The sequence below is a fragment of the Octodon degus genome, unplaced genomic scaffold, assembly GCF_000260255.1.
Source record: "Octodon degus isolate 3935 unplaced genomic scaffold, OctDeg1.0 scaffold00032, whole genome shotgun sequence".
In the NCBI taxonomy this organism is placed as follows: domain Eukaryota; kingdom Metazoa; phylum Chordata; class Mammalia; order Rodentia; family Octodontidae; genus Octodon; species Octodon degus.
Window position 1 is genome coordinate 2,060,747 of NW_004524608.1, and position 17,484 is coordinate 2,078,230.

Genomic DNA, 17,484 nt, shown 5'->3' on the forward strand with positions numbered 1-17,484 from the left:
TGGGGATCGAACCGCGGTCCCTGTGCTTTGCCAAGCTTGTTTCAAGTAGGTGCTTTAGACCACTGAGCCATCTCTCCAGCCCCTGTTTTTTTTCTTTTATTCCCTTTTTTCCCCCCTCAACAATACTAGGAATTGAATCCAGAGAGTGATGAGTTATCGCTTAAACTTTTTCTTTTTTTTGAGACAGGGTCTCATTATGTATTTCAGGCTGTCCTTGAACTCATTGCAGTCCTAATGCCTTAGTCTTTTTAGGCATAGTCTCACTATGTAGTTCAGGGATTTCAGGTTTATACTACCACACTGTCAGCTCTTAATTTCATGTTGAGACAGGATCTCTAAACTGTGTAGTATGTCCTCAAATTTATGATCATTCTGCCTCAGCCTCCTGAATAACTAGAATTACAGGCATGTGATACTACTCCTACTTAAGTGAATGCTTGATTTATAGTATCTTCAGCTTAGTTGGGCTTACTGGAATGCAACTCCATAAATCAAGGAACATCTATATAAAATATAAAAATTGCTGAATTCTGTTTCCATGAGCGGTAAAGGGTTCCTTTTGGAGTCCTAGAAATGTATTTGATCATACTGTCAGTTATTTACCATTCTGATATGTGAGAAATAATATGTCTAGGGAGGGTGTTTTTGTTTTCCTTCATTTGTGGTATAAGGGATCTTCAGAAAAGAGCTATGTCCCCAGCCCATTTTTTGGTTTCAAGATTAGGTCCTGCTAAATTACCCAAGCTGAGATTGAACTTGTAGTCCTCCTGCTCCAGCCTCTCAGAGTGCTAGGATTGTAGACACCTATGTTCAGCACTGTTTTATTTTGTTTTGTAGTTGTTGTTTTGTTTTGTGATTTCTTTTTTTTTTTGGGGGGGGGGCATAGTCTCACTATGTAGTTCAGGCTGCCCTTGAGCTCACTGTGGAGCCTGAATTGCTGCCTCCTCTCAGTGCTAGGATTAGTCATATGTTACCATACCTGGCTGCTTTTGTTTGTTTGTTTGGTGGAACTGAGGATTGAACTCAGGTCCTTGCATTTGCCAGGCAAATGCTTATTCTACCGAGCCATCTCCCTGTCCCCTCTGGCTGTCTTTTAGGGGGCTTTTTTGTTGTTGTTTTGTTTTTTTGTATTGGGGATCAAACTGAAGACCTTGTACTTGCCAGGCAGGTGCTTAAGCCACTGAGCTATCTCCCTGGCCCTTGTTTTTTAGTTTTAGTTTAGTTTTGTTTTCTGAGTTAGTATAGGGTCTACAGGGTCTCACTACACAGATTGGACTCATAGTGATTCTCCTGTTTTTCAGCCTCCCAAGCGCTGGGATCACAGGCATGTGCCACCATGTCCAGTCTCAATCACTGTCTCAACATGCCCTGGGTGCGGGGGCCAACAGGCCAGGGATCAAACCCCCTGGCCCCTGCATCTGCCTAAGCAGGTGCTTTAATCTGCTGAGCTGTCTGGCCCGTTTTGTGGTTTTGGAGACAAGGTCTTGCTGTGTACCTCAGGCTTGCCTTAAACTTACTGTGTATCCCAGGCTGGCCTCAAACTCTGGATCTTCCTGCTTCCAGTGTCCTATTGCAGAGATTACAGATATTTGCTGTGCTCACCTGCTTTACAGCTTCAACTGGACTTTTTCATGAGGCTACTAAACATCTTTTCAGGTGTATGAAGGTTATTTAATTATATTTTTGTAAATACTAACTTCCAGTCTGTACCACAGTTTTCACTAGGTTTTAGTGTTCTGCTATTTTTCACCCCTGAAGTTTTCAACTTTTTTAGATTTTTTTTTTTTTGTTAATCTTTTATTTACTTATTTATTTGGTGCAGGGTCTTGCTATGCAGCTCGGACTCATAGTGATCCTCCTGTCTCAGCCTCCCCAGCACTGGAATTACAGGAGTGCACCATCACATCGGGTTTCATTGGTCAGCACAGCACGAGGTACCGGGGATCAAACCTGGGTCTTTACACTTGCCAGGTCACGAAAAATAAAGGAAAATAAAAAGTACGTTGTATTATAAATGTGTGTGAGAAGCCCAACTTGGTGGTGCACACAATAATCTTAGTACTTGGAAGGCTGAGGCTGGAGGGTTATATGAGTTCAAAGACCAGCTGGGCTATGTAGTGAGTTCAGGGCCTGCCTTAATTACAGAGTAAGATCCTGTCTCCAAAAACAAAACAACAAAAAAGTAAATAAAGGTGTATTTATGTTATACTGAATAATTAAAGAGGACACTGAATATGTATCTTTCCTTGTTTTTATACTGATTGTCCTCAAGTTTTCATGATTATACAGTTACATATTTTTTACAATTATCATTTGTATGTACAATTTTTCTAAGATTTTTTTCTAAAAATTGAGGTCAGTAGGAACAGTAGACTATTAAAGTAGTATTTTCTCAATACAATTAATACCTGAAGGCATCCTGAGTGGCCCCCCCAAAAAAAAATCCTTCAATAAAATTAATTTTTAAAAAAGTAGTATTTTGTGCCAGACTGTACAAATATAGCCTATTAACATGAAGGTTATTTTAAGAATTCAGAAAGAAAAGAACCAGTCATTGAGGCACTCAGCCGGAATTCTAACCACTTGGAGGACTAAGGGGGTAGCAGCACAAGTTTGAGGCCAGCCTATGCAACTTCAAGTTCTAGGCCAGCCCAGACTACATAGTGAAACCTTTGTCTTTCTCTACTATAAACAAACAAAACATAGACATAGTGGTATACACCTGTAAATCCAGCCCCCTAAAAGGCTTGAGGCTAGGGGATCACAAGGTGGATCCCAGCCTGGGCAACATGGTGAGACCTTATCTCAAAAAATAAAAAGGTTTGTTTTGGGAAGATAGCTTGGCAGTCAAAGCACTTGAGTGGCAAGCACAAGGACCCAAGTTTGATCTCCAGCACTACATACCATGCAGCCCTGTGCCTTGCTGGCCATTGAAACCAGGTATGGGGGCTGGTGAGACGGCTCAGTGGTCTAAAGCACCTACTGAGAACAAGCTTAGCAAAGCACAGGGACCGCGGTTCAATCCCCCAGCACCACATGCCAGCCAGCCGCGCCCCCTGGTGGGCTGAACTGGCCACACACATACATACATACATACATACATACATACATACATACATACATAAATAAATTTAAAAAAAAGAAAAGAAACCCGGTATGGTGATGCACACCTGTTATCCCAGTGGTGGGGAGCCTGGGACGGGAGGATCACTATGAGTCCAAGTTGTATAGCGAGACTCTGTACCAAATAAATAAATAAATTTTTACAAGTATTTAAAAATTAAAAGGTTCAAGGGGCACAGTGACTCATACCCATAATTCCAGCACTCAGGAGGTTGAGGCAGGAGTATCACCATGAATTTAAGCCCAACCTGGGTTTTATCATATAGCAAGACCCTGTCTCAAAATGAATGAATGAATAAAATATATAATAAAAAGGCTCAAGATATATAGCTCAGTGCAGAAGCTCTGGGTTCAATCCTCAGTACCAAAAACAAACCAAAAGGAAGTAGAACTATATTATGGTTCTAAAAAGATAGAACTACATATTACCTTATTATTGATAATTATAATGGTTAGTGAAAACTAGCATGGTGGGAACACATATAATCCCAACATTTGGAAAAATGAGTCAGGAGGATCTCTGTGAGTTTGAGGTCAGCCCAGGCTACATAGTTCAAGGCCAACCTGAACTACAAAGCACTACTCTGTCTCAAAAACATCAAATAAATAAAAGAGCAAAAGGAGGAAGGCAAAGTGTGAGGAAGAGAAAAAGTTCAACTTCTGTATAAAATTAGTATAATTTTTATAACTTCAACTATGTGTTAAAACATAATTACAGCCAGGCGTGGTGGCACATACCTGTAATCCCCAGCATACTGGAGGCAGAAGCAGGATTGATGTGAGCTAGGATTGATAATCCTAGCTCTTGGGAGGCAGAAAACAGGACAGTCTCTATGAGTCTGATCTGTGTAAGTAAGACCCAGTAGAACCTGTACTAAATACATTTTTTTAAAAAAAGAAAAAAGTGGTTTTATATCTGGGCATGGTGGCTCATGCCTATAATTTCAGCATTTGGGAGGCTAAGGCTGGAGGATCACTGGGCATTCAAGGCTAGTCTGGGCTGTGCAGTGAACTCAGTGTCTCAAAAAAAAAATGTATCTTTTGTTCTGAGTCATTACTTTATATTTATTTATTTATTTTTGCGGAACAGGGGATTGAATTCAGGCCCTTGCACTTGCCAGAGAAGCACTTATTGCCCTCAGCCATCTCCCCGGCCCCATTACTTTATATTTTTAATTAACTTTATTGGTACATATAGATATACATGATGGTAACATTCATCATAGGAAATTTGTGCATTAATGTATCTTGGAATTTTTAAACCCCTAATAGTTCAGGGTTTTTGGGTTTTTAAAAATCTTTTATTTATTTATTTGGCGTAAGATCTCACTAAGCAACTCGGACTCATAGTGATTTTTCTGTCTCAGCCTCCCCAGTATTGGGATTACAGGCATGTGCCTCCATGCCCAGTTTTGGTAGCCAGCACAGCATGCCTAAGATTCCAGGACCCACATGGCATGTGACCCTGAGTCCTTGCACTTGCCAGGCAGGCACTTACACTTCCGAGCTATCTCCCCAGCCCAGTTGTTATTTAAATACAAGGTGACCAAAGATTGTAAAAAAAAATTTTAATTTTTAAATATAGCAAGAAATATAAAAATAATTTTTACGATAGTCAGTAATTTTTCTGTGTACACTTTTTTTTGAGACAGGTCTCACTATGTAGTTCAGGATGGTCTTAAACTCGCTATGTAGCCCAGGCTGGCCTTAGAGTTACAGTGATCCTCCTGCCTCAGTCTCCCAACTGCTGGAATTGCAAGCATGCCTGGCTTTAGTGTTTTTTGAAATATTCAGTTATACAGTACAACATTACAATGTGGACAATAGTACCTAATCTCTTTCCAGATTCTGTTTGCATTATTTATTTTATTTTATTTTATTTTATTTATTTTTTTATGGAACCGGGGATTGAACTCAGGCCCTTGTGCTTGCCAGGGAAGCACTTATTCCACTGAGCCATCTCCCCGGCCGCATTATTATTTTTCTTTCAATGATACATTTTATACTGTCATGATTGCCTTTCCTTTTCTTCTGTGGCTGGTATAATTTTAATAAAATGTCCACCTTTAGTGAAATGTCCAATTTGCTAAAATTAGCATAATTTTAGTAAAATTTCCACATTTAGTAAAATGTCCATTGCGAGCTATAATGGTGAAGACATTGATGATGGACTTCCTGGTGGGCTTTTGTTTATCTCATATTTCTGAATTATTTGGTTTCTTAGACCTCATCTAAATTGTAAATGACTTTTTGAACCTCCTTGTTTTGAGTAACAAATTCCATACTCTTTGATCCAAAAGGTGCATAAATATTATATAATTTTTCCCTCACTTTTTTAGGGGGGAAGTTGGGGGGGAATTGAACTCAGGCCCTTGAGCCTGCCAGAGAAGTGCTTATTCTACTGAGCCATCTCCCTAGCCCTTCCCTCACTTTTTGATTACAAGATCGTCAGATTTTGGTCAACTCTTGTCAATGCCTCCCAATAGAATTATTATAATCATTAGTTTTGTTGCTTCTGCTTCTGCTTCTGCTTCTGCTTCTGCTTCTTCCTCTTCTTTATATTTAGTACAGGGTTTCACTACACAGATTGGACTCATAGTGAGACCCTCCTGTTTTCAGCCTCCAAGTGCTAGGAGCTGAGATTACAGGTGTGTGCCACCACACCCAGTCTCAATGGAGGTCTCAGGCACCCAGGGGGCAAGGCTGTCAAGGCATGTCAAACCTGTCCCTGCATCTGTCTAAGCAGTGGCTTTAATCAGCTGAGCTATCTGGCCCTTTTTCCTCCTCCTCTTCCTCCTCCTTTTCCTCCTCCTCCTCCTCCTCCTTTTTTTTCTGTTTGTTTTTTGAGAGAGGATCTCAATTTGTATTATAGATTGGCTTTAAACTCACCATGTAGCCCAGGCTGACTTCAAACTTGCTATCTTCCTGCCTTAGCCTGCTAAATGCTGGTATTATAGGAGTACACCACCACAATTAGCCATTTCTTTCTAGTTCTATCATTTATGTATTATAAATAGTTGACAATAAGACATCTTTTCATCTTTCCATTTCATAACAGACTTCTCTAGTATACTAACATTTTTCCCTTTTACAGTTTTTTCTTTTGCAGATCTTTTGGTACCTTCTTCTCATTCAGTCTCAAGTGTTCCTAATGTGTCTGGTTTGTACTGTAAAAAATTTTCAGTACCTGGGTGCGGTAGCACAGGCCTATCCTAGCACTGAGTAGACTGAGGCAGGAGGATCTCTGTGAGTTTGAGGCCATCCTGGACTACTTTGTGAGTCCAGCCTATACTACATAATGAGACCCTGTCTCAAAAAAAAAAAAAACCACCAACAGAAGATATCACTGAGTTGTGGAGAAGTATAAAAATTACATCTAATATAATTACAAGTTTTTATAAATTATAACACAAAATTCTAGGTTAATTTTCACAAATCACATAAACAAAATGTAATAAAAGAAAATAACCAGAATTCATTATTAGGTTTCACTAAAATCAAACATAAAAGGTAAATACAATGTTCTAAATAAAAAGTATACAAAAATAGTTGATATAAAGCAAATAGGGCCTGGACGGGAGACATAGCTCAGCGGCACAGTGCCTGCCTGGCAAGCACAAGGTTTCAAGTTCAGTTCCTGGTACTGAAAAACAAAAATAGGGCTGGTGGTCTAAAGCACCTACTTAGAACAAACTTAGCAAAGCACATGGACCGCGGTTCAATCCCCCAGCACCACATGCCAGCCAGCTCCGCCCCCAGGCAGGCTGAGCTGGACACACATACACACACACATGAATAAAATAAATAAATTTAAAAAAAAAAAGATAAAAAGCATTAGGACCAAAATAGGGCCATGGAGGTTGCTTAGCAGTCTAAGCACCCACCTGGCAAGCAAGTGCGAGGATCCCAGTTTGATCCCCAGGACCACATGCCATGCCGATCACTGAAACCAGGCATGGTGGCCCACACCTGTGATCCCTGCACTGGGGAGGCTGAAACAGGAAGATCACTGTGAGTCTGAGCTGCATAGCAAGAACCTGTACCAAATGTATAAAACAAACAAACAAACAGAGCTAGGGTTATAGTTAAACAGCACACCACCTGCCTGGAAAATGCAAGGTCCTAAATTTAATTCTCAGCATCAGAAAATAGAAGTGAAATAAAATAGACATTCAGGTGTATCGCATGTAAACAATTACCTGATCAAATGACAGCTGCCCAAGCATTGCTCAGAATAGTCAGTAGGTAAAGAAATATGCAAACTCCACTGCTTACAAACTTCACATTCTTTTTTTTTTTTTAATTTGTGTGTGTGTGTGTGTGTGTGTGTGTGGTCAGCTCAGCCCACCAGGGAGCGGGACTGGCTGGCATGTGGTGCTGGGGGATTGAACTGCGGTCCCTGTGCTTTGCTAAGCTTGTTCTAAGTAAGTGCTTTAGGCCACTGAGCCATCTCACCAGCCCCAAACTTCACATTCTATGATCAGTGTATTCATTGTATATTAAAAATGTACTGGGGGCCAGGGAGATGGCTCAGTAGAATAAGTGAGCGCAAGGTCCTGAATTCAATCCCCGGTTCCACCAAAAAAAAAAAAAAAAAGAATAAAAAAAAAAAAAACTTCAAATGACCAAGTTTCTGACTTCTTCAGAACATCTTTAGTCATACAGTCTTTTATTTCCTATAATTCTCCATCTTTGTTCTTTTTGTTTTGGGGGATTTTTTTGAGGCCTGGTCTTGCTAATGTAGATTGGGCTGGTCTTGAAATCACTATGTGGCTCAAGCTAACCTCAAACTCAGTGATCCTTCAGCCTCAGCTTCCTGAGTCCTGGGATTACAGACATTCACCACCATGCTGGCCAGTTGTGTTCTTATAGTAGCTCTTGGCTGGTTTTTCTCCACTTCTTCAATCCTGTCATGACTGACAGTTACATGTATTACTAGGAATTGAACCTAAGCCACAGGGGCCAGGGGTTTGATCCCGGACCTGCTGTGGTGGCGTGCACCTGTAATCCTAGCTCTTGGGAGACTGCAAACAGGCAGATCACTACAAGTCCAATCTAGTAGTGAGACCATGAACACCCTGTAGACCCTTTCCTAAAAAAAAAAAAAAAAAAAAAAAAAAAAATAGGAATTGAACCTAGGACCTTGGCACTGAGTTTTATCTCCAGACCTTCTTTGATTTGCTTTGTTTTTCTTTTCTGTTGAGACAGGGCCTTACTAAATTGCCCAAAGTGGGTTTGGATTTGCATCCCCCTGCCTCAGTCTCCCTCCATAATCCTAGCCCTCGGAAGGCTAAAACAGGAGAATCATTGCAAATTTAAGGCCCAGCTGACTTATACATAGTATATTTGAGGCCAGTCTTGAATACATAGTGAGACCCTATCTGAAAAATAAATATATACATACATACTTTGAAAACTAGCATAAGTTAATGAAATGTAATCAGTATAATTAAACCTTAAAATTTTGGTTGCTTCTGTAGAACTATTCAACTGTTTTCATTTTTCTTTTTTTTTCATTTTCATTTTTATTACTTGTTTGCAGTACATAATCACATTCATTGTGGGAAGTTGCTTTGTGTACATACTGCACCTTAATTAATTTTACACCCCATTGCCCTCTTCCCCCTCCCCAATCTTTTAATTCCCTTTCCATTTGCAAATACATATTACTTTTATTTGTTATCTTTTATTTTATACTTTATTTAACTTTGGTATCTTTTGGGGGTTACTTTTGTATCTTTTGGAAGGTGGTTTTGGAGGGGTTTGAGACAGGGTCTCACTATATAATTCAGGCTGGCCTTCAACTGCTTTGTAGCATAAGCTGGCCTTGAACCCATGATGATTCTGCCTTTGCTTCCCAAGTGCTTGTGTGCACCACCGTACCTGGCTTATTTTATGGTTTTGTGGTACTTCCATTTCGCTACAAATGACTTATTTTTATCCTGCTTAATAGCAGAGTAATACTCCATTGTGTGTTAATACCACATATTCTTTATCCATCTGTTAGTGAATGTAGACTGCTTCCAAGATTTAGCTATTAATGAATTGTCCTGCTATAAACATAGGTATGCATACCTCACTGTTATATGATATCTTTAACTGTTTTGGTAAGCTATCTGAAAGGAAATCGTTTGGTCTAATAGAATTTTTATTTTTAGTGTTTTGAGGAATCTTCATACTGATTTCCATAGTGATTGTACTTGTTTACATTCTCACCAACAATATATACTTGTTCCTCTCCCCCCCCCCCCCCCCCCGCAGGCTCACCAGCATTTATTTATTATTTGATTTCCTGGAGAAGGTCATTCATTCTTTTTTTCTTTTTTTTTTTTTTTCTTTTTTTCGGAACCGGGGATTGAACTCAGGCCCTTACACTTGCCAGGCAAGCGCTTATTCCACTGAGCCATCTGCCCGGCCCCCATTCATTCTAGAAGGGTCCTTTTTTTTTTTTTTCTGAGACAAGCTCTCACTGTATAGTTCAGGCAGCCCTTGAACTCATGGCAATCTTCCTGCCTCAGCCTCCTGAGCACTAGGATTACAGGCATATACCACCATACTAGTCAGGATCCTCTTTCCTAAAAGGATTTCCAAGACTACCAATTTGTAAAATGAAAAGTACCTGAAAACAGTGCATTTAAGATGTCATCCATTGGGCCAGGGAGATGGCTCAGTGGAACAAGCGCTTCCCTGGCAAGCGCAAGGGCCTAAGTTCAGTCCCCGGTTTCGCAAAAAAAAAAAAGATGTCATCCATTGGCCACCATGTTTTCTTTGCATGGTGGCCACCCTCATGCTACAGGGTGTACTTCTCTTCCACTTACTTGGCCCAAACTCTGCAGAGCCAGTTTCTTTAATAAAAACTTTGCTAACATTTTAAAAAATGATACCACTTACTGTAGCTGGGGATCGTGATGCCTGCCAATAATTTTTGTACTGGTGTGGCTGAGGCAGTAAGATCATGAATTTGCACAGGGAGTTCAAGGCCAGATTACGAAAACTTATTTATCCTATCTCAACCTGTCTCAGAAAAATAAGGTAATCTAACCCACTGTTAAATTACACACTAAAGGGCTGGGGAGATAGCTCAGCAGCTTAAGGGCCTGCCTGGCAAGCACAAGTTCCAGAGTTTGATCCCTGATACAAAAAAAGTCCTAAATTGCACACTAGGTTTCTGTTGTTTATGTTGGACCACAAAAGAAATTTCATTGCCTCATTCTCATTTTTTCTGATTGCAGTCCAAAGAGCCGATTGATCCAGTTAAAGAAAGAAAAGCTAGAGTATACTCCAGGAGAGCATGAATATGGATTATTTCCAGCCCCTATTCATGTTGGTGAGTTTTAAATCCACATAATATATTACTAAGAGGAGATTATGATTCTTGGGTTTTGAGGGAAGTGTCTTGGTGTTCTTTGTTACTATGTCTTCTCTAGTGGCTTTACAATCTTTAATTTTTATTTATTCTGAAGAATTATATACATTTGATAGGTACAGAGTGAACATTGCATAAGTCTTGTCCACTGGAGTTTTAATAAACAGTTCTATAACTTGGCTTTTCATTCTTTCAAATATTTCCCATTTTCAAAAGGAGTTAGATGATTTATGGGTTTATAATAAAGAAAAGGCCAGCTGCTTTCCCTGGTCATCAGTCTGCTTGAAAATGGAGCATTTTCTGAGTGAATGTCAAAGATTTAGCACTTAGATAATAGTAGCTCTTTTTTTGTCCTGGCAATCGAACTCAAGACTTTGTGCTTGCCAGGCACTCGCTTATGCTGCTTAGCAATCTCCCTGGCCCAGATAATAGTAACTTTGAGGATCACTCCCAGCTTTTGTTTTTGAGACAGAATCCTTCTAAATTACCTAGGCTGGCTTAGACTCCTGCCTTAGCCTCCCAGGATTACAAGCATACCCCACTATGACAGCTAATTTTTACTTTGTAAGATTAGTAATACGAAACCAACTAGACGTTGCATGCACCTGTAATACAGCTGTATGGAAGACTGAGACAGGAGGATTGCAAGTATTACCCCAGATGGGGCAAGTTCAAGAGACCATGGCTCAGATGGGCTAGGAATGAAGTTCAGTGCAAAGGCCATGGGTCCAACTTTACTGCTGCAAAACAAATTATGGGGGCAAGGTGGCCGTGGCCGTGGCCCTGGGGACGCGAAGCCAGGAATGTTGTCTCTGGAAGAACCAACCATGTCAAGATGAAAGAGTTCCAAGGGCAGGCGGCTCTCCCCCAATCCTTCAGAAGACATAAGACAGTGGCTGCAGGGACCTTCCCTGTGTCACGCTATGGTGAGAAATGTTCCACAAAGGCAAAAAGTGGCACAGGAGCAGCAGTTCCCAGAGCAGCAAAATCAGCACAAAAAGCAAGTCTGTAGATTCCAGACTTGGGGGTCTCTCGCACTCCGGCACTGTGGCCAGCCTCAACACAGACTCCACCAAGAGCTCAGGACAAAGCAACAATAATGCTGACACCTGTGCAGAATTTTGAATAAAGTATATTGGTGCCATCAAGAAGCTGAAGCTCTCCGAGGGAAAAAGTCTTGAAGGACCACTTGACCTGATAAATTATATAGATGTTACCCAGCAAGATGGAAAGCTGCCTTTTGTCCCACTGGAGGAAGAATATGTTATGGGTGTGTCTAAGTATGGCATCAAAGTGTCCATGTTGGACCAGTATGATGTGCTGCACCAGCACGCTCTGTACCTGATCATGCGCATGGTATGCTACGATGATGACCTGGGCGCAGGCAAGAGCTTGCTGGCTCTCAAGACCACAGATGCCAGCAATGAGGAGTACAGCCTGTGGGTTTACCAGTGCAGCAGCCTGGAGCAAGCACAAGCCATCTGCAAGGTTTTATCCAGTGCGTTTGAGTCTATGTTGACCTCGGAGAAGTCCTGAACTCTAGCCCGGCGGGAGCCAGCCTCATCTGAATGTCCAGCTGCTTTCTAAATTGTTGTTTTCCTTCTGTGATGCTGAACTCTTAGGGAAACAGGAAGGGAAGCACTGGCCCAATTCTCCAAAGGAAGTGCAACGTATAATATACCAGTCATTTTTTAAAATCATATTAAAATGTACAATGAGTTAAAAAAAATTATGAAAACTTATTTATGCTATACCAAGTTCCTCCCACTTCTCAACCTATCTAGTCTGTCTCCTGGTTCTGTTACTGTGTTGCCTGAAAGACTTGCAAATTCCATTACAGTCACTGATATCTTTGTCATTATCTTCTCTTTGATCTGCTGCAAGTAGCCTGTGTCTTACTACCTTTGTTATAACAAAATTCCTAAGGCTGGATGATTTATAATTTTAAAAAAATGTATTAGTTCTGGAGGTCTAAACATAATCCTGCCCTCTGCTCAGTTTCTGGTAAGGACCTCATGACATACTTTATCACTTAACTATCAATGTGCAACAGAGATCAAAGGTACCATTGGCAGGCTGCTTTGTATCCTGATGTTGTGGTGACTAATTGATTTTGAGACAAGAGTTTTGCTATGCAGTTCAGGCTGGCCTTGAACTTGCACAGGTTCTTCTGCCTCAGCCTCCCAAATGCTGGGATTACAGGCATATGCCACCATACCCAGCTGTGGTGACTAATTTCTTTTCTTTTTTTTTTTTTTTTTTGTGGTGACTAATTTCATCCATCACATAAGCCCTGTCTAGATACCTAATCCAGTTTCTCCAGAAAGATATTAACTTATTGATAAAAGTGGAATCCCCAGAGGGCAAGCCAAATAGCTCAGCAGATTAAAGTGCCTGCAAACAGGTGCAGGGGCCGGTTTAATCCCTGGCCTACTGTGCCAGCCCTGCCCCCTCAGGGCAGGTCCCACCCCCCAGGGCTGCCCTCACCCCCCAGGGTCACTCCTGCCCCCCAGGGTCACTGAGATGTCAGTGAAATTGGGCATGGTAATGCACGCCTGTAATCCCAGTTCTTGGGAGGCTGGCTGTAAACAGGAGAATCACTATGGGTAGTGAGACCCTGAACACCCTGTAGACCCTTCCCTTAAAAAAAAAAAAAAAAAAAAAAAAAAAGTAGAATCCCCATGATCAAATTTTTGTGACACTGATAGAACCCAGGGGCACACTACATCGCTAGTCTTTTTTTTTTTTTTTTTTTTTTTTGAGACAGGATTGTCCAGGCTGACCTCAAACTCAGTGGGCCAAGCTGGCTTTGAACTCACTGTGTAGTCTAGGCTGCCTTCAAACTTGCAATAATCCTCCTGCCTCAGCCTCCCAAGTGCTGGTATTATAGGCATATACTACCATAGCCAGCTCTGTGTGAATTTTTGTGGGAACAAATAACACCATCTTTCTAACAAATCTTTGTACTTCATCCTTCAATTCTCTCCCAACTCATTGTCACTCTGCACAGTAAAGAAATTACTTTAGGTCTAACTAACATCACAATACTTGAAATCTTTTTAAGAAAGACATGCTGGTGCATACCTGTAATTCCAGAATTTGGAAGGCTTAAAAAGGATCACCAGGAATTAAAGGCCAGCATGGACTACATAGTGAGTTCAAGGTCAGCCTGAAGTTTTATAGTAAGACCCTGTCTCAAAAAGAAGAAAAAAAAATTCTAAGAAGGATTAGTGGTTTACCATCAGGATAAAGTACAAATTTTTTACTGTGTTTTTAAGAGTGATCTGTCCCCAAGTAGCCCATCTCTCCTCATCCATGTACCCCTAGCTCTCATTTGTTTACTATGTTTTTTGTTTTGTTGGGATTTTTTGTTTTTGTTTTTGTTTTTTTGAGATGATCTCACTATGTAGTTCAAACTAGCCTTAAAATCACTGTGTACCCAAAAAAAAAAGGGGGGGGGGCTGGTGAGATGGCTCAGTGGTCTAAAGCACCTACCTAGAACAAGCTAAGCAAAGCACAGGGACCATGGTTCAATCCCCCAGCACCACATGCCAGCTAGCCCCGCCCCCTGATGGGCTGAGCTGGCCACACACACACACACACACACACACACACACACACACACACACACACACACACACACACACACACACACACACACACACACATACATAAATAAATAAATAAATAAAATAAAAAATTAAAAAATATATATTTTTAAAAAAGAAAGTAAAAGAAGAAAACAGGGTGAATTATTTGATATACAGGTTGTTCGTGGTTTTTTTTCTCATAATAAATCCGTACAAACAGACTTGCTTTAAGGGATTCATTAAATACAAAATTGACTTAGTGACACACTTGTAATTGTAGCACTCAGGCAGCTGAGGCTGGAGGATCACTTCAAATTAAAGGCCAGCCTTAGTCTACATAGTGAGTCCAGGGCAGCCTGAACTACTAGCAAGACCTTGTGTCCAAAAAGAAAATTGGAATCAGGAACCATTTTTTTTGTGTAGTAGATGTTGATTCTATACCACCTACTGTTCTCTTCTAGTATGACTCTGGACCCCCCACTCCATGCCACACCCCCAGTACTAGAGGTTCAACTTGACATTGTGCTTGCCAGGCAAGCCACTGAGCTATCTCCTTTGTCCCTTTGTACCCTCTTTGGAGACAAGATCTTGCCATGTAGTTCAGGCTGGCTTTGAACTAAGTGATTCTTCTGCCTCAGACTCCAAAGTGCTAGGATCACAGCATACCCAGCCCTAGGATCCTCTTGATTTGGAGGCTCTTCTCAACCTGTAATTAATCTTTTTCTTCCTTCCCACCCACCAGACTGCAGCACTACCATTGTTTTTAAATCAACAGATAGGGCTGGAGATATAGCTCAGTGGCTTAAGCACCTGCCTGGCAAGCACAAGGTCCTGAGTTTAATCCCCAGTGCTGCAATCAATCAATCGGTATAAAGTCCTACAATAAAAATTAGCTTGCCTTAATTATTCTGTGGGTTTCATTCACAACTGGATAATTTGTATTTCTTTAATACAGATAAGAATAAATGTCATTCTCTGAGCTTAGTATCAAAATTCTTTAGAAACAGCTGTTTTTAACTGGTAAGATAAATAGTTGTAGAATCAGATTCTCAGCAGACTTAGGTCTTTCCTGAAACTTGCCAAAAATAAATAGGTTTTTTTTTTCATTTTTTAATTGTTTAATGTATTTGGTACAGGTAAATAGTCTTTAAAAATAAGAACTGAAGGGCCTGCCAGATAGCTTAGTGGACTAAAGCACCTGCTTAGGCAGCTGCAGTCTGGGGTTCAATCCCTGGCCTGCCATTCCAGCCCCGCCCCTGGGACCCAATGAGGTAGCAACTGAGACTGGGTGCGGTGGCATGCACCTGTAATCTCGGTGCTTGGGAGGCTGAAAACAGGAGGATCACTACAAATCCAATCTGTGTAGTGAGACCCCGTAGACCCTGTACTAAAATACATTAAAAAAAGAAAAGAACTGAAGTATCACATAGTGATAATCCCAGCTATTCAGTAGGCAAAAGCAAGAAGATCACAAGTTCAAGGCCTTCTTGAGCAATTCGGTGACATCCTTTAAGTCTCATTTAAGGAAAACATGATAATTTTAGTCCTACTAGTTTTATTCTAAGGAATAAAGCTTTGAATTATGCAAGGGGATAAAGGATCTTCTAAATTCCTGGGGAGGTAGGGTGAATAATGAAAATGTATTATTTCTGTCACATCCCTTGGATAAATAGTGATATATCTATAGTCCCCACTTTCATCTATTACTAAGACTGATTTTTATTCACTGGCCTATGGAAACACACAGATATTGATTAGGATGGGGATTTTGTTTTTGTTTGTTTGTGTTTGCTTTTTTAAGACAGCGTCTCACTATATAGTTCAGCCAGGTCTTGAACTTGCAGTGATCCTACTGGTTTAGCTTCTCAAATATAGGGATTATAGGTAAGAGCCTGGCTAGGAGGTCATTTCATAGTCAAATACTACTTAACAATTCATTGTAGCTCTTTCGGGTCCTCTTTTCCAAGATGACGAAAAAAAGAAGGAACAACGGTCGTGCCAAAAAGGGCCACGGTCATGTGCAGCCTATTCGCTGCACGAACTGCGCCCAGTGCGTACCCAAGGATAAAGCTATTAAGAAGTTTGTCATTCGGAACATAGTGGAGGCCGCCGCCGTCAGGGACATTTCTGAAGCGAGTGTCTTCGACGGTTATGTGCTTCCCAAGCTGTATGTGAAGCTGCATTATTGTGTGAGTTGTGCCATTCACAGCAAAGTGGTCAGAAATCGATCTCGTGAAGCCCGTAAGAACCGAACTCCTCCACCCCGATTTAGACCTGCTGGTGCTGTCCCACAACCTCCACCAAAGCCCATGTAAGGGGAGCTGAGTCTTAATGGACTGAAGAAAACTCTTGAGAAAGAAATAATAAATTGAATGTTACACTTTATACAGCATGTTGAGTGTACCTGCCAGAGGTGGGTTGGGTTAATTAATTCAGCTTATCCAAGTTTAAGTTTGTACTCTGAAAATGAATAAAGAGGAGGAACACACTGGAAGGGGTTTCAGAAGCAAAAAAAAAAAACAATTCATTGTAGGGTAGTTGTGTGTCCTTTTTTAGACAGTACTGTATTGTTTCTCAAAGATAGGAAAAACTAGTTGCTTTGGCAGATTACTTTGTGTATCATATAAACAAAAAGCATGATTTAAAGAGTCAGCCAGACCTAATTTATATGTCATGATAACCATATGAATAAAATAATTACTTAAATGAAATAATATTAATGGAACCTAATTTAAGCATAAAGTAAAATTAGTTTAAACATCTCCATGGACTGGGGGGAGGCCCTGTGGGTTAACTCAGTTGTTTAAACACCTGCTCATGCAAACACAATCAGGCTCAGGGGACCGCGTTTAATCCCCAGCTCCACATGCCTTACCAGACCCACATTTAAGGCATCCTGAGCCAGGCCCCCCCCCACCCAAAAAAAAATCCTTCTATGGACTAGGGACATGTAGCTCAGGGACCAGGGTTCAATCCCCAGCCCCCAGGATAGGCTAAGCCAGCTAGAGTGATGCACACCTGTAATCCCAGCACTGGGGAGACTGAAAGGAAGAAGAACACCATGAATCCAGACCCTGTAACAACCAAATACATTTTTAAAAAATTTTTAATTTCAAGTGCAATGTGGATTATGAAATCATTGAGCTATTGTTTTGTTTTTGTTTTTGAGATAAGCCCTCACATTTTAGTTGAGGCTGGCCTCAGATTCAAGATGATCCTTCTGCTTCATCCTCCTAAGTGCTGGGATTACAGGCATGCTTCAATACTCCAGGCTACATATTGAGCTCTTTATACCCAGATACATTCAGCTCTCTTACTGGGGAGATAGCTCAGTAGAATAAGCACTTGCCAGGCAAGCACAAGGTCCTGAGTTCAATCCCCGGTACTGAAAAAAAAGAAAAAAAA

The 17,484-nt window shown here is 40.9% G+C and overlaps 1 protein-coding gene and 1 pseudogene across 4 annotated transcripts in view; both read left to right on the forward strand.

Annotated features, from left to right (window-relative positions):
* Positions 1-17,484, forward strand: part of Ash1l (ASH1 like histone lysine methyltransferase) — a 227,482-nt gene that overhangs the window by 164,501 nt on the left and 45,497 nt on the right. For all 4 annotated transcript variants that reach the window (XM_023713581.1, XM_023713580.1, XM_004629756.2 and 1 more), the window contains one exon: positions 10,356-10,450. In XM_023713581.1, the coding sequence (XP_023569349.1) occupies positions 10,356-10,450 (95 nt within the window). The remainder of the gene's footprint in view (positions 1-10,355; positions 10,451-17,484) is intronic.
* LOC101592510 lies at positions 11,292-12,039 on the forward strand (annotated as a pseudogene).